This window comes from Atractosteus spatula, chromosome 5 (genome assembly GCF_055471065.1).
Source record: "Atractosteus spatula isolate fAtrSpa1 chromosome 5, fAtrSpa1.hap1, whole genome shotgun sequence".
NCBI lineage: Eukaryota > Metazoa > Chordata > Actinopteri > Semionotiformes > Lepisosteidae > Atractosteus > Atractosteus spatula.
In genome coordinates, this window is record NC_142710.1 from 49,391,676 (window position 1) to 49,416,975 (window position 25,300).

The 25,300-nt window shown below is 37.2% G+C and overlaps 2 protein-coding genes across 4 annotated transcripts in view; one reads left to right on the forward strand and one right to left on the reverse strand.

Moving 5' to 3' along the window:
- Positions 1 to 4,788, reverse strand: part of frmd4ba (FERM domain containing 4Ba) — a 66,525-nt gene extending 61,737 nt beyond the window's left edge. Inside the window, exon 1 of the mRNA XM_088915338.1 lies at positions 4,572 to 4,788. The gene's annotated coding sequence lies outside the window, so the exon portion shown is untranslated. The remainder of the gene's footprint in view (positions 1 to 4,571) is intronic.
- A 15,930-nt stretch (positions 4,789 to 20,718) lies between these two features.
- mitfa (melanocyte inducing transcription factor a) overlaps positions 20,719 to 25,300 on the forward strand; it is a 72,663-nt gene continuing 68,081 nt past the window's right edge. For 2 of the 3 annotated variants that reach the window (XM_088915363.1, XM_088915364.1), the window contains exon 1: positions 20,719 to 20,923. In XM_088915363.1, the coding sequence (XP_088771489.1) occupies positions 20,820 to 20,923 (104 nt within the window). In that variant the 5' untranslated portion in view covers positions 20,719 to 20,819. The remainder of the gene's footprint in view (positions 20,924 to 25,300) is intronic. The other variant, XM_088915365.1, reaches the window with a different exon arrangement.

Consider the following 25,300-nt stretch of genomic DNA (forward strand, 5'->3'; position numbering starts at 1 on the left):
GTCTGTACGAGGAAACTGGAGCACCCGGCAAAAACCCACACAAACAAAGAACATACCGTCTCCACACAGATGATATCCCGAGTCTGGAACTGAACCTAGGACCCCAGCCCTGTGAGGCAGCAATGCTAACCATTGTACCATAGTGCCTGAAATTTAGCTTGATAAACATTAATATGCAGTATACGCCGGGTCTGAATGTTTTGGCCATGAAATGTACTGTCTCTTTAATATATAGTACCCATCAATAATGTTCTTAAGAACTAGCAATGAAATAACTGTCTATGCATCTACCGATAGAGTTCCTCCATACACCAAGGGCTCGACATATTTATAGAATAAGAGGAAATGGGAATCATTGCCGGCTATTATCTTACCCCTCTTACGTCACAGGATGTCTAGGATGGTGACAAATGCTACAAATCCTATGACTGCTTTACTAACAGAGATACTTTAATTCAGTATAACCTCTGTACTAACATAAAGAGCTCCTTGGAATCCACTGTATTTTTCTGTTCCCTCTTTGTTACAGATAATCGATTAAATCAAAAATCCACTTATCAGAACATTAAGATGCTGGAAACAAAACTGAGAATGAATTCATGCATATATCTGTTTAAACAATTCAAATATTCAAAGCAGATCCAATTGTTTTCAGAGCCTTGCAGCAGGAACTAAATTTGTTTGCTTTGAACAGCTGTGAATCGAGGTTTCCTTTCTGACTTGTATTGAATTTGAGAATGTCAGAAAACATCTCCTTAATAATAATAGCAATATTTATCTGAAATATTTCATTTGCAGTTACAAGAACTGTGAAAAGGAAAAGGCATGGAGCTGAAGTAAATCTCTGCTTCCATGTCAGCAAACAGCACGTAGACAGAGAAGTTCCTGTTTACACGTGCAACACAATAGAAAGCTCAGACCTGCGTCAGATACTTCTCGCCCCCCAAATAAATTTCAGGACCACAATGTTCCTGGGCGATGCAGTATTGTTTTCTAACATTTTCTAAATTCGCAGTCTCACAAATTGTTTTCTAACAATGATTTTAATATGATCAATGTGATATCAATACACTTGATATAACCCTCCAAGGCGTCTTTTAATCATACTATTTACAGTATTAACCTTATCTTTCAATTTCTTCTCTAGTATTGTCTTCTTGTAATTCTCCACTCTAGGGTACATCACATAATGATATGATAAATTACTTTATCTTAAATCTATCATTCTTTGTGAAATATGCTTCAGCAAAACTATGGCACTTTAATCTTGTATAACAGTGCTTCAGGCACTCATAAAACTAAAGAGAATTGCATGAACTAACAATTGATTTCTACTACAAAACCCACAGGTTTCTGATGACCCACAATTATTGACGGTCACTGCTGGACAGACAAGCAATGTCAGGGCCTGAGAATGATGTCTGTGAAAGTTAAACATGAATTAATGAAGCACCAACATATCAGACATGTCACAAGACTCTAATTTAATAATAAAAGGTTTACAAGTGTCTATTACTTAAATAGTCTAGTCCACAAAGTCCTTTTTGAGTCCACAAGTTACAAAATTAGAAAAAAAAAAGAACTGGGTCATTGAATTCAAGAGCTGTGGGGTGTTTTTAAGTTGTTTTTTTTCCCCAAAGTGTTTTGACATTGAAGTCCCAGGCTGTTGTGTGAACAGCTTCCATTTAGTTACATCAGCCCTGCTTCTGTCATTGGGAACTCTGAACTGAAAGGGACCCTACATGTTTCTTACACCAGGTATATAGATATCTCTGTTTCAGAATCAAGGAATAATATGCAAAGCACCAAATGCAAATTCTTAATGACCAACTGTCCTGAAAGGACCAATACAGATACAGTATATGCAGACCTGTAGTCATATAATACAGACATATAAAGAAAAATCATCTTTGCCAAATAAAATTGCTGGATTTAAAAAACATACTGTATTGATAAAGCCATTAATGTTCTGTGATTGGCAAATAACTTGCATTTACGCTGGTTGAATACCAGCGATGGAATTTTCTGTGACAGTTAAGAGCTTTATTGAATTGGAACTGCTGACCCATTAAAAGCATGTGAACATCCCAGACTAAAGTCGACACAATACTGAGTTTCAGAGATGCCTTTTCTTTTCTTTTTTAAAATCAATTTTGTGGCTGTCTCTTTTTATGCATTCAAATCTGTTAATTATCACCATGGGACTACACTGTATTTTATTTTTAATCATATATAAATAACTGGGAAATGTGTATACAGTTGTATATTGCAGCTATTTCAAATGCTACAAAATTAAGTCTAGTAGGATTTCACAAGTACTAACATTCCAAATGGGCTTCCTTAGCTAACACTTCACAACATTTTATTATTGAATCTGCCAAGCGTCTTATTTTGATGAAGTGTTGTTTAGCTGTGGGACATATGAGTGCTGGCAGTTTTTACACCACTGTCTTAATTGCAGGTCTGCACCATCTACACAACATTCTCCAAGTTGGTGTCACATTAACTGTTAATAATATGCAATTTGATAACCTGAAACATGGGGGGTTATTTTACCTGCTTTTTATACTCAGTGTCCTTTTCAATTGCTTTTTGACCACTTGCTCGTTTTCCCCAGGAAACAGGATGTTAACAGTCAGATGTAAGATCACGCTGGGCAGACAGAGGGCAGATTGTTTGTTTGTTTTTGTGTTGGTTTTACTTTGTGGTTATTTTAAAGATGTCCACAATGTGTTTATTTTGTATTCTTCCGGATCCTGAAATTAACGTGTCCAATCCACACTTATCACCTGTGCCTAAAGGGAAACACACATGCGTAAACTCACGTCCTGTGACCAGCAGCCCTAAAAACAAACTATTTTCACTGTTGTATAATACACATAATCAGTGACAGAGACTAATACCAGTATTGTTTTTGTAAACGCAGTCCTTATTTTGCCACAGTGCACTTCTATTGTTTTCTTTTACAAAGCAAATAATACTGTTTCTTCTTCTCTTTAAGCTATGGTGAGCCTAGCATGGCTGGTATATTAATTACAACAACATACAGGTATGCACAGAGCCTGAAGTGTTTTAATGCAGATTACTATATATCCTGATCTTTATCTGTTAGGGTTCCTCTCCTCCATTTAACTGTGTCTTCATGCTACATTGTTATGCATTGTGTTTGTTTCACATTTAGGAAATACAATTAATCTCCTTTAAAATAAATAAGCATTTTGTAATTCAACAGGGGCAAAAGATGCGTGCATGAAACCTTCAAATCAAAATGTGCATTGCCACCAAACAGGGGAAAAACCTGGACAATAACCTCATATGTAAATATTTTGTTTTTTTTATTTACTTCATATTTTTATATAATTAGAACTTTTATATTTTGATTAAAAGTCTAAATTAATGCATGTAGACGAATTTTATTAATCAATAATGAGTATAGTTTGTCTGGGAATAGAAACGTGTCTGATGTCTGACCTAGCTAAGAGCGAGTTAACTCCTTTGTCTTTTATTAATAGGATCACCTCTGGAGACCTAGAGAGGAACGCAAATTATTATCCTCATGGCCACTAAAGTATTTTATAATTTTATAAATTAAAAACAAAACTGTCAGAATCGTTTTCGTGCGTCATCAACAACAAACCTATGGAACAACATCTGGCTTGGACTCCAAAGTCTTGACAAGGTGTCCACACCAGGGAAGAGAGCTACAGGGCGGTCTTGGGTGACAACCAACATTTATTTATTTCTAAATGCAAACTGTTGGTTCTGTAGGCAGATTACTCCTTGCTGCTCTTGCGACACATGAACGCGGAGCACACGAGGTAACTATGTTACTGTGTCATTGTTATTAGCAGGACTTGAGATCTCTGACAGGAGGTCTTGCACATGCTGTACTGTAGGATTAGTCCACAGTTGCTCCACCCAGAAATGAGATACCTACCGTTCAATCGATCTACCACATCTTAATACACAAACTACCTGTTCTGCTGCAACTCGAGATTGTTTGGATAAAAGCCTAACCGATAAAATACCCTACATCCTACATTCGGTACATGTATTATGGAGTTTTAATACAATAACATCATTTTGCTTTGTACTATCTTGTCTTTCAATATAACAAAATGCACATGACGGGAAACAGCTCTTAGGAAATCACAAAAATAAATTCTTCATAAAATTGCAATAATATTATATCCAACTTCGATACGTTCGGAATAGATCCAAAAATAAATTAGAAATGTCAAAAACCACTGCCGGTATACCGGCATCAGTTCACGCTGCCGGGTAGAGATGAAATTGATACTTTAGACCTCTTTGTTTAAAACAATAAAATACAGGTTTCCGGGACATTTGCCGTACAAAATGTGCAAGGCGGAATCTGGAGAAGATTAATTAAAGTAAAATACAGACATTGTAAAATAAAAATGAGTAAACTGACCATTTATTTCAATTTCAATCAATTCTGCCTTACCCCAGCGTCTCACCTTCAGCGATTTCTCGGTGTATTTTTTGTCTTTTGTAGTAACTCAATGAGCAACACCGCTAAAACGTATGAATAAACATTATAATCTCACCTTTCTTTACCACCGACGTTGTCTTTACTTAAGCTCTCGTCTTTCTTCTGTCTCCAGCAGGTCTTTCCCCGCACCGTGAAACCCTATCAAATCCCTTTCTGTGCTTCCTCCTTCCCTCCAGGCAAACCTCCTCCTCACGGGCCAGCCAGGGTGAGAGTCTGTTGTTGTGTCAGGAAGCTGTCTGTGCCCGCATCGCCTAGTCTCTCACACTGCCATGCATCGCACCACGCCTTCGCCTCGCTCCTTCCCTGCAAGCTACTACTGAATCATTCAATTTCCCTCTGCAGCTGCTGCTGCCAATGTGACTTTACTACTACTGACACCGTCGGCAGTGCCAAAACGCACTCATTGCACAATGAACCGGCTGCTGGTGAATACGAACACAAGGAAATGGGGCACCTGGAACACTGGTTACCAAGCCTGGTACCGGAGGGGATTACTGTGTTTTTTGTGTGTCAGCCGAGTTCTTATCGCTGGATAATCGATTTCAGTTTTCTATTTATTTTCGGCTCTTAAAACGCTGAATGGGCTTTAAAACTGATATCAGTACCATTTATTGGGTTTGTGCGCTCTCCTCGTTAAAATAGGTTGGCTGAAATGCAACAAAATATACCTCTGCGCAAAAAAAAAACAATAATCGCTACATTGTGTAGTGTGTTCACCAAGTTGCCACCTATTAATTGATAATTAGTCGGAAATAGTTAATAATTGCACTTTTATTACATTATTAGAAATACTGGAAAATAAATTAAGGACGGGCAACTTATATTTATTTAAGGTGAAGGAGATGGAAACGCGCTTGTAAGTGAGGTCATTGTGAAACCTCAGGACTCAATGTCGAACCAAGTTAACCAAAAGTCTAAACAAGCTAGCAGATCAATTAAAGGCATCAATTAGTGATGGAGATTGAGAGCTCATCTGGAGCAAAAACCAGCAGACACAGCGGTCCCCTAGGACAAGTTCTGGGACGCACTGCCTACAGGATGGTCAAAACCCCCGGATATCTTTTGCTTAAACTGAAGGTTCTTTATTGGTGAAAGAAAGCGGGAGCAGGTTTATCTGAATGCACAGAACTGCCGTCGATAACACTGCTTTGAGAGGAAGTCTTGATAATCAGACACGTTTCCTCTTCAAAAGAAAAATAACAATTAGAAACGTTTTTAATGTTAAAAGTCAAAAGTTTTGTTTTTCTTTCTGAATTCCAGCTTGTGTATGCAATACATTAAATTAATGTACAGTATATTCATTTATTCAACCATCTCACCTTATTTTTAAAATATAGTTCGCAATAAAATATAGCCCTTTCGAGATACAGTATATGTTTACTATTTAAGTGATGGCCTTTTAAAACTTACAAGCGCTGACCTGAGAGATCAGAGATGCTTAGTACTATTCATTTTACACCATGGTTCACAACCTGTGAATCTGGTGTTTAAATTGAAACCTGTTTGTCTTAAATAATTTACACCAAAAGGCTCTGCTGAGAATAATTTCAAGGAAGATCTGCATCTTCCAGATGTCTCTTTGTTACTGAATTCAAATGGGACTTGTGGTTAATTTTCAGTAGAACTGTGGTCACGTGTTTTGAGCCATATGACATGAAGAATGTATTTGAGCTTGAGGCTGTCTTATCCACTTCCTTTAATAACAACAAACAAGATTTTAATAAACCTATTACTTGTAAGATTTTAAAATGATTGACACAACAATTACCTGACATTTTCATTGGGATTGAATGATTCACCAAACCTTTATTTACTCCCAGCTCTGTATCCTAATGTGCAGTGAAATGAACATGACGTTGTTGGATTATTTATTTCACAACATTGATGGCAAATCAGTATATCCATTCATTATCTATCTGCTTCATCCAATACAGAGTCGTGGGTGAGCTGGAGCCTATCTCAGCAAGCAATGGGAACAAGGCAGGATACAATCTTTTGCAGGGCACACACACTCACACTAGGGCCATTTTAACAGCCAAGCTTACCAGTATGAATCTGGACTGTAGGAGAAAACCAGAACACCCAGAGAAACCCCCCCCCACACACACACACACACACTGGAGAACATACAAACTCCCCCCAGAGAGCACTCCAGGTCCAGAACTGAAACCAGGACTCCAGTGCTGTGAGGCCAGGATGCCAACCACTGAGCCAACATGCCACTCTGCCACCTCAAATGAGTATAATTTAAATCAGCTGCTTCCGCAGTCATATCAGGACCCAGCTGGTGTCAAAGAATGCATCATTTTGCTTCTCTTTGGCAGTGGTTTACCCTCCTCAGCAATGTTTTCCAGCTATGCCTTGTTATTTTGTAACTAATGTTTTGATGTCAGGGTGTCTTCATCTGGAGAAAAACGATAGTGTGTGCTGGCCCATCTAAGCATATATACATAAAAGTGCTACTGCTGTCCAATTCATTTAAAAACAAAACAGTTCGATGCAGATTACACACTTCACATCTGCCTCTGCATTGTTATCTCGCTTTTCACATACAGTACAGTATGTCCCAGCCCATTGGTAATCAAATCAAAAGACTGGTTTTCTTTGTTGTCAATCCCGAGCTCATTGTTCAGGCCTTCCATTACCTCTCGTAACCCTTGTGGGTGAGGTCTTTGTGTAGCTGTCTCTTCCTCCCTTCTAGACTGTGTCTGATTGGCCTGTTTGCAACACGAAAATAGATCTGACTAGACTGTTTTGACCTACAAGGATTCTGCACTGGCTGACATGTTTTGAGGATATTGTTTGGGTAGAAGCCTTGCTAGGAAAGAGTAGCCAATCTCAGCCATTCTCGTTATCTAGGCTCGTGCCGTTCTTACTAGCTGGAAAGGTGTGATGAAAGCAGCTATTTATTATCTGCACTGAGACTGATTATAAATTAGCACTGAGTTCAATGCTGAGATCACTGAATTTCTAATAAGATACATGGAAAATTAATATATAGCCTAATCAGAAATACAATCATGAAACATAAGCAGTTGAAGGAGCAGTGGTCAAGTATAACCGTTTCTAACACAAAGCACATACCAGTACCTGCCTAGCTTCACATGGATTCAGTTTCAGGTTGTATGTTCATGTATGTTGATTTAGAGCATTAAAATCTGTGACAAACCAGAGCACTCAGGAAAGCTTTCTTCCCTCTGACTTCTATAATTGTTGAGTCGCAGCACTGGAATTCAATTTTTTGCTTGTTTTCACCTTAATCCTTCTTCTACATTGTCATAAAAGACAAAGTGGTTGAAGCTGTGTAGCATCTACGTAGATAAATGAAACACTGGAGAGTATGAGTACCCATGACAAAGCAGAGTTTTATGAGAAAAAGCAGAAGTGTGTGGCAAGACAAATGTGGAATAAGAAACAGGTTCTACAATCAATATCTTCAAAAGGCTGCTTATAGACTGCAAAGGCAATAAAATGGCTGTTACTTCACTTATAGGCTGGAATGGCATTAATGAGATCCTCTTGCTAGAATGAATCAACTTTTCACATGAATGAGCAGCAAAGCAGGTTGTAGTTGTGGTGTTATTCCATCAGGAACCATTATAAAACTACAGAACCCAAAGAAGGAAGAAGGGATGTCTGAAAGGTAAAATATTCTATAAAGTTACACGGGAGAATTGGTATGTTGTGCAAACGTACATTTGTATTACTGTATCTAAAAATTACAATTCACCAAATAAATGAAAATTGTTACATGCACAGTTGTTTTTTTTTCCCAATTTTCCAAGATGTGGCTTTTGCTGCTAAAACTGGCAGTTAGTAACGAATCCCTTTCGCATTTGCAATTTACAGCACAATGTATATTCACTCTCCATGTTGATATCTGCCTTCCTACCCTACTTGGAGATTTAAAATGATTAGGCAACAAATGTAAACATCAAAGGTGCAGTTCCAGTGCATGATGTATACAGTACCTGTTTCTGACTCCAAACTGGTCATTCTAAAAAAGTATAGCCAATATTTTTGTAAATGAACACCCATCATATTTCCTGAGATTTCCCACATACCTGTACATACAGTATTTATTGACACCAATAAGGATGGAGTCCTAATATATTCATCACTGTTAAATTATTTTAAAGAGCTAAAGATCCTAATGACAGCAGTCTTGAATTTGAGGTGCTTCAGTGCAGTGCCTAGCCCGTCTTTAATGTATTTCTGTTTCTGATCTTGCAATTGGAAGGTAATGACAGGCAGTGAATTGATAATTGCTATCTCCTACGTATGATACTTATTCATGAGTTATGAACAGACGTGTGTTAAATACTAATATTCTGCTTAATGAGAATCAGGTAGAAGCTTTTCCTGAGCAATAGAAATCAATTTAAAAAGAAGAACTTTCAAGCATCAGATTCCAGACACAATTAAATGCCACAAATTGAAGTATTTGTCAATTATTTATACAGAGTATTTGCTCTAGGTACCGTAATAGTACAGAAGAAAATTAACCTTCATCCCACAAAATGTAGATTAATTAAATTGGTTTAAGAGCATCATCTGAACTTTTTAAATACTTACTAAAGGTTTCATTTAAGACCCCTGTTTTGGGGTTGTGCGTGTTCTCAAAGGTAAGTGATGTTTTTTTTTAAAAAAACAGGGCAAATCTCATAAACCAAGTTCTGGAAAGAATAAAGTGGAAGGAAGGGAGTTCCCTTTTCAGTGCAGATAGACCGAACAATAGAAAGCATTTGAAAGGCAAAGGAACAAGAAGCTGGGCAGTGGAATGATTTCTAAATATATAGTAATTAAATAAATATCATCTGAAACAATTCCCAACCACTGTAATGGAGGCCTGTTTTGATATTTCAGACCAAAATGGAAGGTTATTGTTGGATTCTGCTTGGTGCTTTTGGAGCACCAAGGCATCTTCAAAGCTTAAGTGATTCACCCAAGGGAATGATCCCCTCCCCCACTGCTCCTGGTGTCTCTGTCACCAACCATAAATGAATGTCTCATCAGGCTTCCCCAAAACAGACTGTATATTAAGTATCTGCACATCCAGATTTTATCTCTCCTTTTGCTTTGAGTCTGTTGGAAATCGGTAAAAAGCTTTGTCAATCCTTCACTGCCTTGGAGGATTTTTTCAGGGTTTGTATTAAAAATTGTTTTTGCTTGCTTTGAATTTCTTTTGTGAAAGGATTTCTGCTGACAAATTTGCACTTGAAGCAAAGACAAGATAAAATAAAGCGATGTATAGTATTTTATTTACTCTAATAATATAATATAATATAATATAATATTTGAAATATAACACAAAACAATTAAGATTGTATAGGACAAATATATATATATTAATTTTAAACAGTCTGTTTTTAAAAGTCTGTTTTTTAAAAGGTTTTCTAAATTATGTATAGATTTATACAGTTTTGACCAAAGGAGACACTTTAAATACACAATTCATAAAATGACTTGGACTCAATACATCTGAAGTTCCCCAGACTGCAAAATCTACACAACAGTTAAAATGATTGTCGTTAATATCAATCAATTAGGTCGCACTTATTAATTTAAAAGTACATTTGCAATAACTTTTAATAGAGGTACAGTACTTTAAGATAGGTCTTAAATGTTAAAAAGAATGTATTTGCATTAACTGAGTACCAAAGAATATACTGAAATTATATTTGAATTAATTAATATCATTTGAAATATAGTTTTTTTTATTTTCTGTCTTTCAGAAAAAAAGAAATTCTGATTTACATTACATTTAAAATGTTGTGAACTAGCTCTTGATTTCGCATGTGTTTTGCATTTGTGAAGACAAAAACAATCTCTTTGTGAAGTATGTGTTTCACAGACAAGCAAACCCAAGGGAAAATACATCGATGTTAACAGATAAAGACTCGCTGGGTGATTTATCAATGTACCAGTGCAAAGCTTCAGTGAGTGCTAGGAGAATAATGAGTAATATTGTCCTAAAACCAGCCTTGCAGACTTTGTCTCCCAAAAAGCTGATTAAATATACATTAAGTAGATACTGCTTAAAGCAGCAATTAAAATTATTAAGCAATTCCGCTAGAGGTTAAAATAAGTCTCACTTTAATCTAGTATAGGTTTCAATAAATGAAATGTAAAAGACACTCAGATATTGGTATGCTTTATTCCGGACTTTTCTGTTACACACAGTATATCCCCTCAAATGTCTAAAACAATTACCCAACATGGTCAACTAGATATTGTAGATTAAATTTCATTTGTTCAACACTTGTTACAGTATATACAATATGTAACATATACTTAAGACAATGATGTATTTCGGAAGCAACATATTATAATTCTTTTATCATTGTGTTATATGAATGTTACTGTTCTGTTTCATATTTTTTTAATTTCAATATAGAGATATTTCTGCTGTACTTTGTTAGATTTTAATTAAGCAAAATATTTTGTACTTTAATATTAAGTCTTATTATAATATATTATAATTATTATAATTATAATTATATATTATACAGCCTCTGAACAATGTAACTTAAAGCATCACAGCACATATTTTGTCATTATATAAAAAGGTAGTTTTAGCACATTATTGTCTTTATATCTTAAATTATATAATGAAATTTAAGTAGGCATCACTGACAGCACAGGTGTAACACATTCAATGCCTTGTTTAAGAAAACACAGTATGATTCCCCTAACTACTGCTGTTTGATGCTGATTCTTAGGGTCTTCTCTATTGTGCACAGAGGATGTTTCCACCTGGAAAGGATATGGGGAGGGGAATGTGTGGAAAATGGGTATTGCTATTTTTGTTTTGTTATTTTAATTATCCCCAAATTAAAATGAAAAGATGATCAAACATGAATGAAGACTTTGAGGCTTTGAGATACAATTTCAAGTTATTTGAAAACTGCTGCACGCCCGTATAAAAACCTGCAAAAACAGATTTGGTCAAATCTATCATTGTAACAGTTTGTTGCTTTTGTAATAAGAATTATGGGGAATAGCGTAAAAATGATAGAAACCAAGGAGTTACTGTATCTTCAGAAACATAGCTTATGATAAAGTGACAAGCGCTTCCTTGTCAGAAAAGGATAATTACAGCTCAGTTTCAGATGTTGTGGATTACTTTCAATGTGTATCCCTTCTGAAACTGACATGAATGGTGACCAAATTCCCATAAGAACTTTAACTACCCTGCCGATCGCTATGGTGTTCAGTAATTGTGTTTTAAATCCTATTTTCTTCTCAAAAGGAAATTTGCGCACTTCATTTAAAGAGCAACATATTTGTTTTTTAATATACTGCTATATAATGAAGGCATATTGAATTTTCACATAAATCAACTTCAAACATTCATAGAATTTGAAAAAATGACAGTCATTCATGATAGCACACACAAAGGAGTCTTATCATTGCTGCAATAAACAGCCTGAAAAAGACAATCAATCTGCTTTTAAAGAAGAATTAGAACAGCTGCTGTCTTAAAATAAGCATGTTGTTTTTACAATTTAAAAAAATGCTCTTCCACTTTTTTTTGATGGAAATGAAAAAACACCCATGCCTCTTCTGCAACAATTTGTTTCCTCATGCAGTAGAAAGTCTGCAAATGGCATAGCTCGTTGTGAAATTTGTTTCCATCAGAGCAAATGAAAAAAGTAAATATACATCCATCTCTGCCTTCATTTTCCTAGCTGCTTTATTTTTAAAAGGGTAACTATTCCCATTTAAAACAAGACATTTCCATTTTTAAGAGGTAATTGTTACGTAGCAAATGATCTTTTTTTTCAGAACAAAAGCTTGTGAAAACCATCAAGGCTGTTACTGCTGTCCAGCTGAACTGAAATGCAGTACAGTAAAAATCTAGTCTTATTTTTTACTAAATACAACAATAACAGTTTGAAACACAGCGTTTAGTGGAAATTGAGTTCTCTGTTTCGTACAATACCTGTATGATTTGTACACAGAGAAACATTATGTTTGGACATAACATATAGGTCATTTTGTTAAATGTCCAATACAGTGGAAAGCACTCATTACTGTTCAGTGATATTTGTATTAGTACTGTAGGACCAGTTTTGCTGTTTTTGGTGTAGCTACAGTAGGGTATGTAGTCAATCTTCCCAGAATTATGTTGTTGCCCTTGTTTTTTTTTTCTGGGTCATAGAAGAGAAAAAATGTTGCGTGCACTCTTTTATTGCTTTGTTGACCAGATATTTTTTTTTTAATTTTCAATAAGCAATCTTTCAGACAAAAGAGACCACAGGCCAAACATAAAATGCGCCTGGAGGTACTGATTTAGTGAACTAAGGCTTGAAAAGAAACTAAAAAGGAATGGAAGACAGTTTTGTCCTTGTTAGCATTTCGTGAGGGGAAAGGATAACATTCTGAGTAAATTCCTGTTTTCCTGTAAGCATATATTTCACTACTAAAGTGAATCTTGTTTTGTCCAATTCTGACATTGATGCTCAAGAATTTCAAAACACCAGAGAATAAACAGTGAAATAAAATTAATTTCAAAACCCTTGAACAGTTAATTTCAAAACCCTTGAAGAACTTCACTGCTCAAAAATGAAATATAATTACATATATAAATTATACCGTTATCAATACATTTCATCATGGGATTATATTTCATATTTTACATTTACAAAAGCCAGCACCTATATCACCCTGCAGCTCTAAACTGGTCACCCACTGAAGTTAAGCAGACCCTGGTCAGTGCCTGGATGAGAGACCTCCTGGGAAGCTATGGTTGCTGCCAGAAGTAGTGTTAGTGGGACCAGCAGGGGATGCCCACCCTGTGGTCTATGTGGGTCCTAATGCCCCAGTATAGTCACGGGGACACTATATTGTAGTGGGCACCGTCTTTTGGATGAGAAATTAAATCGAGGTCCTGACTCTCAGTGATCATTAAAGATCCCTGGGAATTTCTCGATAAGAGTAGGAAGTTATCCTGGAGTCCGGGCCAAATTTCCCCCCTCGGCCTTTACAGTGGCCCCCAAATTGTCCCGATGTGTGATTGACTTGCACTTGCCCTGCGATGGACCGGTGTCCCGTCCAGGGTGTACCCTAACTTGCGCTCATTGCTTGTCGGATAGGCTCTAGCTTCCCACGACACCGTATGGTATGAAGCGTTTTGGCAAATGGCACGACATTTACAAAATACACTGTTACAAAAACATATATGGTGTGTTAAGAGTATGTAGGAGAATCTTAGAGGACATTCATTTAGTAGTCAATCAATAAAGGTTACTAGTGGTAATGATAAGAAAGTAAAACATTATCAGCACATCTATGTGTGATATAAATTATAAATAGACACACACAGATGTTTGTGCTTAAAACGTTCAACATGTTTACCACACTGTGGTTTCCTTCAAAACAGCTGTAATTTTTTTTTTATCCGACACATCCTGAACAAATGATTATATGTACTCTCCATCATTTTCTAAACGGCTTTATCCAGTACAGGGTTGCAGGGGAAGGCCAGAGACTTTTCAACAAGTACCGGGTGCAAGGCGTTATACACTCTGTACTGTAAGTCCATGGCAGGGCACACACAGACATCAACACATACATTAGGGCAACTTTTTACAGCAGTGAATTAACCTATCAGTATTTCTTTGGGCTGTGGGAGGAAACTGGAGCACACTGAGGAAAACCACACAAATAAGGAGAGATTGTACGAACTCCACAAAGACAGCACCCCAGGAATTGAACCCAGGGCCCAGGCACTGTGAGGCAACAATGGGAACAATAGGATGTTTGCCCTGAGTTAATTGAGCACAAGTGCTGTTAGTGAGGGAATGTGCTCAGGATATATAAGGTGCAAGGAGAACTGAGTATCTTTCTATTATTGTGAGCGCATTGTTATTCTGAGGTTGGCGTGCCACAGTTTGGGAATCAAATTGCTTAATTCCAGGCCTACAGAGGCTTGCAATCTGGTTGCTGCAGGAGACAGGCACATTCCCATAAGGAACCACTGTTGTCCCGTGGCTCAAAGTATGATGCCGGGCCACCTTTTGGGCAGCTGCTCACTCTACCACTCAGGCAGTCAATCACTCATTCATTCATCGGCTATTTAATCTTGAAGTGTCATTTAGGTCATTCGGCTACCAGTGGCAGTACCGACACTGGCACAATCACCATTGGACTTGTTGCAGATCCCGGAACTAGTCTACGCCTCAGACATCGAGTGTTTTTCCAGTGTCATTAACCCTAGTCGACAGCAGGCCTCCACTATGACTGCATCAGCCGCTACCCCGCTTGGCAGCAAGCCTCTGCTGCGACTGCCAGTGCCGCTACTCCAGTCGATAGCCAGCCTCTGTCGATGGCTGTTGATCAGTCGCTGCCCCCACTGACAGTCTGCTTCAGCTATGATTACAATGGTCTCTCCTGAATCTACCTGCTGTGGTCTATTCAACTTTACCAGTCTACTGTGGTTCCTTCAGCTTCACAGCCTGCCACAGCTCTCACAGCAACACTGGTCTGCAGCAAGCCAGCTGTCAGCCTGCCTGTCCGCCCCCCTGAAGTCTCCTCAGTCCCCATGGACTGCAGGGTCCAACCCATTCTCCATCCCCTCCCTGGCCTGCTGCGTTCTCCACAGGATCACAGTCTGCCAAGGTTTCAACAGCACCGCCGGTCAGCTGCAAGCCAGCAGGTCATCTTCGCAACGCCCTGTGGCGACCTCTATAGCTCCACTGCTCCACAACACACCAGCAACCTGTCTCCGCATCAGTTAAACAGAGACCTCAACAGCTCAGCAGTCAACTAACAGTCAGCAGCCCATCTGTGCTGTGGCTACTTCAGCTCCACTGGTCCAAAAGCAAGTCAAAAAGCCCATCTCTGCTGCTATTGCCTCAGCTTTGCTGGTCCACAGCAAGACTGCTACAGCTGTGCCGGATCAAGTAAGGTCAACGGCTGACCGCCGTGGTGATTGTCATGGTCACTTTCAGTCCAGTCCACCACCACCACCACGGCGATCCCAACTACCCCTCAACAGGCCGTGCCTTCAACCTTTGAGCCTCTCCCATGAGCTCCGACCCTTTCTGTCTTTGAGCTTCTCCAGCAAACTCAGACCTCAGCACTCACATTTCTCCTGGAACCTCCGAAACTCCCCCAACCCAAGCATTTAGAATCTGACCTGAATCTCCCCCCACAGCCACCTCTGGTGTAAGGATGCAGCACTGCACTAACAAGGAAGGAGTGTTGTTTTCAAACAAATGAATTCCAGAAAGGAAAAGGAGATATGATACAATATGATAACACTTTATTGTCTAATTTGTCAGAAATATGTTTTGTATCCACACAGCTACGTTTTACACACAGAGAATCCTATTAAAACATACAAACAGTACATATAAACATTACATTAAAGATATAACATTACATAAAATACATCAACCCTTACATAGTCATTATGCACCACACAGATTACCAGAACTTGAATGTTTACTTCTGACCCCTGAGCTCTATTGTAAAGCATTTTCAATGCAAGCACTGGTCACCCCTAGCAGCATGCTCTGACTGCTTATATTGGAGCCAAGCCTACAAATCCCAGTATCCTTCTTTTACAGATTATGATTTCCAAATCAGATCTGTACCCCTGGGTTTGGTATATGGACCTATTGTTTTCTTTCTCTGTACTAAAGCTTCAGGAGCTGAGAAGAGCCAAGCTAACCAATATTCCAGGGACTTCCTCTAGCTTGTTTGGAATTAGGTAAAAAAGAGTGAATTAAAAAACACTACTGGAGTCCTTTAACTATAAATCGGCACATTTCCCGATGTATATTAGGTCTGAGATAGACTGACCCTGTAGACAACAGTTTCCGGTTCTTGTAAGTAAGCAGTGACATGATGCATTGTCAACTAAACCAGAACACTTTCCTCTCTATAGCACTGTAAATGTTGCTAAAGTGGTAGAAATGTCATCAGAAATGACAGTTCTAAAGTTTAGGAGAAAATTAGCTACTGTCACAAAAACGCTGACTACATGTGTTGATTTTCCTTTCATTATGCTCTCGAAGCTTTGATCGCTACAATACATTGATTTGTGTGCAACCTCAAGACATTTTCTTTTCATCTGGTCTTTAATCTCTTTAAAGAAGATTGATGTGAAGAACACGCAGTAATTTACATTAAAACAGTGATTTCTTTCAAAGTTTCCCGGAAAGTTAAACTATACTCACTGATTAAAAGACTACACTGCATTTGTACACAATACTGTGAAAGAAGTTGAAACCAATTGAAAATAAATTTTACAAAGCTAAAGAATTAAAACAAAATATTGTACTTCAAAAAAATAAACTTCAAAATCCATTCTAATTATTACTGTAGCCTTGATAAAGCAAAACAGGTCACTTGGTTGCTTTAAAGGAATTTTCAAAATATGAAAAAAATGAAATAAAAGGTATTGATGTCATAAAGTTTATAGGTTAATTTTATTTTCACTGTGGTGAATGTCAGGCAGCACACCGGCTCAGTGGTTAGATTAATTGGTTAATAGGCTAACTGGTAGGTTAAGTGGCTTCTGGGAAAATTGGCCCTTGTGTGAGTGTTTGTGTCTGTCTGCCCTGTGATGTCCAGTTTCTGTCCAGTGTGTACCCTGCCTTGCACCTGTTACTTGCTGGGATAACTCTGAATTGGAAGAAGAGGTTAGAAAATACATGGATGGATGTTGTAAGAATCCATCTGGTGTAATTTTACAGATTACATAAAGATAATTTAGAATTTGTTTGAGATTACACATTAAATGTAACCCATGCAACACTAATCATTTTTTCCACTTCTGTTCTTTGTCTTTGTTGATTTAAATTTACATTTCATTGAAACACTTAATGCTTTATTACATCACACAATGAGGTTGATGTGCTCGAAATACATTGTATAAAGATTTACAACAATAAAGTTGGCCCTGGCTTAATCAAAGGACTGTATTAATTGAATCTTTTTGGATTTGAACAGAGAGGATTCTCTAAACTTCAACAAGGTCTTCAAATTCCTGAATGCTATTGACTAAGTCATCACTGGGCACCAGCAGAATCAGAAACATTTTATTTGCCAAGTACAAGAAGTTTAATATGGTGTCTTGGTGTAAAAACAGACAGAAACAACCAATAATACAATACACTTCACACAAAGAGGTGGCAACACGAGGACCCAAGAACATGAACAGAAATTAATTTTAAATTAATTTTGGTCTGGAACCAGCTCCCATGTCATGTGATTGAGTGGCACCATAGAATTTCTTTACTCTTCATGGCCTCTTAAGAGCCCAGTAGAAAGTCTATGAGCTCTGAATCTGAGTTTCTAGTCTGGCTGGACTGCAGAGTCATGTCAAAAAACATTGGACTGCAGAATCAAAGTGGACGTCAGCCAGAGTTAATCAGACTCTCTAAGAGTCAGATTTGAATTGTGTGCCATTAAATTAAATATCGGCGACATTCAAGGTGCACACTCTGCAGAGTTTTCCATTCGTTTAATTGAAAGAATTGTTTTATTGAGTATGGCAAAACATACAGTAAATATCTTTTTTAATTGAACTCCTGATTGATTGTAGCTACATCACTATTCTGTGAATTTGTCTCACCCAAAAAGTGTGTAAAAGTGAAAAGTGTATAAAATTGCTAATTATATGTATCTAATGAAACAATATACTGTATATACACATCTTATAGACAGAATATTAAACTTCTAGCACCCAAACAAACAAGTTGAACTGACAGACCATCTCTTATTTGTAACCTTTCATATGCACTTCAAACAACTGAGTATTTCTTAAAATGTAACCACTTTATAATATATCCTTTCTGATGTTCATTTTCAATTCAAAACAGTTCAACTCGGCATGCTGCTTGTGGTTTGTCAATACATTTTGTTCTGAATGAAAGCTATTGACCTTCACGCATTGTGCTGTTGTATTGACAGCAGAGTTAATTACAGCTTACAAAGGCTGTGAGCTGTTGGGATAATGTTCAGCAAAGTCACTCTTTTGTGGAACATATGTTAGCACATACTCGTAAACAGAGCAGAACACCGGAGAAGAATGTGAAATTAAAATTTCCCTGTTAAACCCTTTGGATAAACAAATCTACATTTCTTTATGTTCACATTCAGTTTTTCATGACCTTGTAAAATGGTACAATTGAACATGAACTCAGGAACTATCCAGAACTCAGAACTACACAGAAGAACTCAAAGGTTTATTAACAATAATGGCAGAAGCCTATGAGATACTGCACACACTAAAATAACCACAACTATGGAGCATGCAGCAATTAGTTTCTTGTGTACATCCAAAAAAGATGTTTTATGTGCTAAGTAATCAACACAACTGACCAAAGACTGGTCAAGGACTACTGTAGATGGACATGTAGACAAAGCATTCCAGGCAAGGGCTCAGCTGCATAAATGGAATTAGTGAAAAGACTGCTGGAGGCTTGGTGTAACACACTTAATCTGAAAATAAACACTGACTCTGTTTAACATCCTGGTTAAGCTCCAACGCTTAGACAGCGTTTCCACAGAAAGAAATTGAAGATGGGAATTGAAGGTGGCTCGATGCCCACAGTAAAAACATTTATATACTGAAGGATGAGAACAACACGCAATACTGTATGTGCTAGGACACCTCACGAAACACCAAATAATCCCCGTCTTACTATAAAATGTCTGCCTACTCACTATTTAAAAATAGTTTTTTTATATCTTGGATTTAACCTTCTCAATAAAAGAAGTTCATCCTTTTAATTTGTAATATTTCTTAAATTTATGGATCACATTTCACCATGCTCTTTCTTGTCCCGAGAAAACAGCTTATTAAACAAAAGTGTTATAACGACCTTTTTTTTCCCACTTGATAAATTAATGCTGACCCTCTACCCAAATGGTGTATTGAATAAAAGTCCAATAATTCATTTCTTGCATTGCAGATATAAAACACTCCATAACTAGTTTTGCGGTTGTAAAGGTCGAAGTCCTTTTAGAAGCGTTGTAATGCCATCCTCTGGCAAGGATAGAATATTACAGAATCTGACACGAATAGAACCCATACATAAAGATCGAAGTGGGTTTTCGTGTCAAACCAGTAGGCGGCAGGGTTTTGAGTATAGCAATTCACGTTATGTTAATACAGAAGCATTCAGGACAGCTATACTTTGCTTATTCAATGCAAGTACAGTACGACCTCACTTAAATCATACCAGTAAGTGCAATAAGGAAAGCTATTCCAGAGAATCGTACAGAATATTCTGCTTGATTTCAATTATCTTTTGAACTTTTTAACTTCTGTAAAATATCCCATTTTTTATTTTTTCAATTATTATATTCATAATATTTACTGTGGCTATACTATTTTCTCCTGCCGCACTTGAAAAATTATCACCGCCAGCAGCTACACAACGACATAACTAACAAAATACTTATCCTATAATTACGAAACCTTTTTTTTAATGAAATGTGTCTGAAAATAATACGAAGTATCTAGATGACAATTATTTGTGAAGATACAGAACTTCTTAAAGCTTGGATAGTCGCAGTTGTTCGGTCATAACCCACTTCGAGCAGTGGATTCAGAGGACTGAATAAATAAATCTACTTCAACTGGAATGTGAAAGTTCTGTTTCACTGAACTTTAATGCTACTCCAAGCACACAAACAACCCAATAAGAACGATTATGATGACGATTACGATTTTCACCGTTTCACGGGTAGTCAATTTCAGCACAGTAACAGTTCGGTTTGACAACGAAATTATCTGAATCACAAAAAAGGCTGCATGCGCACGTTTGGCACCATCGCTGATACTGTGTAGTTTATGAACGCAGAAGATTTCAATCTTCAGTCGATACTTCAGATTCTGAAGAGCTGTACCCTTATTACCCGGAGCTAATACTCCATAGGGGGCTATAAACAATTACACAGCAATTTCCACTTGCAGAACGTCTTTTCCCAAAGGTCTGAACGCGGCCAAGGAATGAAGACGGTGAAATTCCAATAGCTACTGCGACCAATAAAAAGCTGCTGACATTGACATACTATGAAAACACCATACGCTGGCGACAAACGCTGCAGCTTTGCCGCCTGGGACTTGTAGTTCTTAAGAGCGTGGTTTTCAATTCGATTATGCTTCATTCGACAGTCGGAAAAACTACATGTCCTACAAATTCTAGCGCCATCAAGTGTAGGGAGGACAGTGACAGTTTGCCACCGCAGCGGCTGGCACTGTGCGTTTGACACTGATAACATTGTTGCGTTTTCTTTTAACATCTGTATTTGTTAAAACGTGACATTGACAGCGGACAGAATGCAGTCAGAATCGGGGATAGTACCAGATTTCGATGTCGGTGAAGAATTTCACGAAGAACCTAAAACGTATTACGAGCTGAAAAGCCAGCCTTTGAAAAACAGGTTAGTGCGTAATGTGATGTTAACTAGCTCATTTGCAGTTTGCTGGGAATTGCCTGAGTCGAAAACTCCTAAAAACAATGATAATAAAAATTATGACGATACGGTATTTGTAACAGTGCAGTATTAATTAATTTTTGATAACTGTTCGTATTTTTCTTATTTTGCATATCCCGAAAAATCCTATATGGATGTGTTCCATATGTTAACTGCGTTTTTTGCCACACAGATAATATTCTAAGTACTATGTCATCATATTACTCCCAGTCTACATGAGTTTTCTGGGAGGGATTTGTTTGCTATCGGTTTTCTATGGGTTTCTTTTACACAGATATAAGCTTTAATTTGGGGGTATTGTCTTCCTCAGTATCGTCTATAAATATTGTTAATTTTAAGTAATGCTAAAGCTTTAATTTAATTATGCTTTTTAGATTTCTTGTAGAGATATTTAAGACGCATTAATGATAAGTCATTTTTACTTCAAAAATGGGATAACTAGAAACCGTTAAGCGTCGATCGATCTATTGATTTTATAATGCTCTATACTTCTTGTGTGTTGTAAGTAAGAAGTAGCTATTAGGAATTGATCCTTAAATTAGGAAGTAACAACTAAAGAAAGGAAAACTAAAAAGCTATAATGTATGCATCAGTCTGCAGCTTTAAGAAACAATACGGTGGAAAACGAAAGAACACAGAGTATCATAATTCATCAGAGAAAATTTCCCCTAGAATTTTGCAGATTAATATGATGTGTTATGTAACAGAGACTTTGCAGTTAGGGATCGTTCTTTGTTTGGACATAGGTTAAACTGCTGTAGGTAGACATTTTAATGAATCCATGTCTTCGTTTGTAATTATCTAAAATAATACATTCATTTTAAGTACGGTGAATGTCCTGACAGTTTGAATTGCATACGTTAAGGAGCACGTCGGAAACTTGAGAGTGCTGACGTGTTTTGGATGGTTTTTGTTTTAGTCTTTAACATCGCACTTCAGAAGATAAGGGTACAATCATTTTTTTAAAAGATAGGTTCATTTAAATAGATAAAATCCATTAAAATGTAAATTGATTTATATATTTTCTGACAGTTTTATTTAGTTTTTTCAAATAAAGTATTCTTTCTCTCCGTGTACAGGCATTCAAAACGTATTGTGAGTATAGCAAAATATTTCCTATTTACTGTACATTGGATTCAGTCCTTTGAAAAATAATGGCAACCTTTCTTGCACAGAGCAGAAAGCTGAACTTACTTGTTTCATAAGATATTCTACTCTTCTGCTTAAGGGGACTAAAGTCAATATTTTGTGTCAGAATTCAGTGTGGCACTGTTGTCTGAAATGGGTGGTAACTTTGTTTAACAAACCGTCATATTTATTTGTTTTAGAAATTAAACACTGCACAGTGGTGCACTCGTTAGTTCAATTCCTGGACTGCTATCTGCAGGGAGTTTGTATGTTCTTGCCATGTTCAAATGGGTACTACAGGTGCTCCAGTTTCCTCCCACAGTCCAAAAACATACTGGTTGGTTAATTAGCTTCTAAGAAAATAGGCCCTGGTGCAAGTGTGTGCGTGTCTGTGTCTGTTTCTGTGTATACCCTGTAATGCTTGTCTGGAGAGGCTCCAAGTCTCCTGCCACCCTGTACTGGATAAAGCACTAAGTAGATGGATGGATTATTTTGTAAACGATATACAGGTGAAGTGCTCTAAATAATTGAAGACTGGTTGACCTGCCTTAAGAGATTCTAGTAAAAAGGATTCATGCATAGTTATGCCATGTACAGTATAGTTAATAGTCTTGCTTTCTGTTCAAGTAACAGCTTAATTGTACCTTAAAAGTACCTTAATTGTAATACTTAAGTTCTGCATTATCTCCCAATTTATGCTTGTGCTGACAGATAACTACAGTTTAATTACTTAATAGTTCAAAGTTAATTACTGCACCTTATAGTTTACATACAGTATACATTTACAAATGTCATGACTTACAAATGACTTAAATCAAGTCATTCCGTAGAGCTACAAAAAAGGCCCTTCTTAAGTTTTCCATAATTTGAAAAAGTGAAACACAATTTTAAAGCAACTCTGGTTTAGTTCCACTTGCTTTGAAAATTCTGTTTTCTGTTTATTGTCATTTAAACTATAGGCATGAAAAGAAAATCATTCACATTTTTCAAGTAATTAGGGGACATTTCAAAAGGAAAAACAAAACAAAAATGGTTGTATTTGTAATTTCAGAGTCACTGCAGTACCTTATTAGGGATATGTACCTCCTAGTATTAGAGGTAATTCAGGATTCCTATAAAAAGAAATGCTGCTTCCAAAAATCTGTATTCTGTACAAATACATAGTGCTTTCTGTCATCCTCATAGCAGAGGCTGGGACAGGTGTAGCATTGAGCTCTTGTTGCAACCAAAGCATTTTCTCCTTCCAGCTGAACAATGTAAAGCCAGCTGAGTCAGGGCCTTGTTCTAGAGGTAACCTTTCACCCTTTTACTGAGAAGAATGGTTGAAAACCATGAGAGACCAGGCTTTGGAAAGCCAGCAAACTATCAGTACAGGGCAGGCTATGAGAGAGTGAATAACATAGCAGCAGCACTGGAATACTGCATCTCTGTGCAGGAAAAATACACCGGCATGCTATTCTGCTGCCTGTCACCTGTGATGCCACGACTAGAATTCTTGGAATAAATAGTTGATTCATTTTTAATTAAAATGATTTAATCTAATTTCTTGTGGTCAGGATGCTGGTAATACTTTTGGATTCATCTTTTAATTTTAAACTTCTATGTCTTGATAGCCATGCTTTTTTTTTAGAGCGCGAGTACCAGCTAAGAGCTCTAGATCGGTTGGCAGATGATCTGTAATTCTGCACACTGAAGGGATGGGCACAGTGAAAATGTGTTTTGCCTCATTCTGACAGTGCAAAGAAAAAGACCATAGATGCCTTTAGCATAAAGAATTAAAACCCTACACAAAGCAAGAGTCATTGTAGTCTCTTTGAAGAACAAAAAGGGGAACAACAGCCAGTACTTAGAACTTGGGAGTATTGGAGTAATGTTTTTTTTAAATTGATAAAACAGACACAGTTGCTCAAGTCCATGTCATTATAGGAACAAGTGATAGATTTATTCCATGCTGAAAAGAGAAGAAAGAAAACACAACGTTTCGGCCGTGGAGCCTTCTGACGCAGCTACCCACCTAACATGTCGTTATAGTATTCCTCTAAAAAGGCATGTGACCCAGATCGCTGAGGAGCAGTGACTACTCATGAAAAGAGTAGCGTGTCTGGGATCCCTGTTCGTGCTGGTGGTCTGTATTCATCGACACAATATTTTCTCATAATATATGGAGTAACACTGTGCACTTTTCTCTCCACTTTTTAAAACCGAGATGTCACAGTTCATTTTGCCTTCTTATCATTAAAAACAAAATGGAAAAGAGAAAGGAGCTGAGCTCATGCACAACGTGAAGCTTGTAACTTAATTCATAATTCTAAACTAATTTCTTCATTAGAAAATTTCATTACTTTACTAAGTTAAAAACTGAATGGCATTTTTGTGCGCTCAGCTTTTGAACCACTGCCACTATTTCCTTGGGAAGCTGAGTACAATTAATTTGCTCTTATCCTGGTTACAGTTCAAAACCAACTGAAAACAGTGGGACCTCAAAAATCATTACAGTGTGACAGTGGCGAAGGGGCAACATTTTGTTTTAATTTTTAAGCCCAGTTTCTATGGCAACATAAAAACATGAAGGGTAACAGCAAGTTGGAGCTAATTAGTCTCAGTTTGTCTTGCAGGAGAAAAGCAGAAGAAGTGCAATGTATTGCTAGCAAGGTACTGGGTGTTTGCTGTTATACTTATGCACAGTGAATTGTGCCTTACTGTAAGCTAGTGGTGTGTGATGTCACTTGCAGTGCTATTCTTTTTGTTTTTGCTGATTAAACCGAGAAAGCCAAAAAAAAATCATTGCTAGTTTAGAAATCACTGTTAGTTAGATTATTGCTGGATGTTATGTGAAAATATGGTTTATTTTAAGTAACCCTAGGATCAAATTGTCCTAACGATAAATGCAAAGGACATAATTATAGATCCTGAACTTTATAAATCAGTTTTTCATTATTGGTGCTAATTTACTCTAGACAACAAATGTAAATTTGCTTCCTAGGATATAGAAAGCACATGATAGAGAGAACTGACATTTGGCTTCTAAATATTTTTAAATCTAGTTAATTTAAATGGTTTGCTACTTAAAACTTTCTATCCAAATATTTTTCCAAAGTTACCAAATATAGCATAGTGTTCTCCTTTGGAGTGTCTATCATTTTTGTCTCATACTGTATTTGTTATTCGTGGTTCTCTGCAATTTGTTTTCTGTTG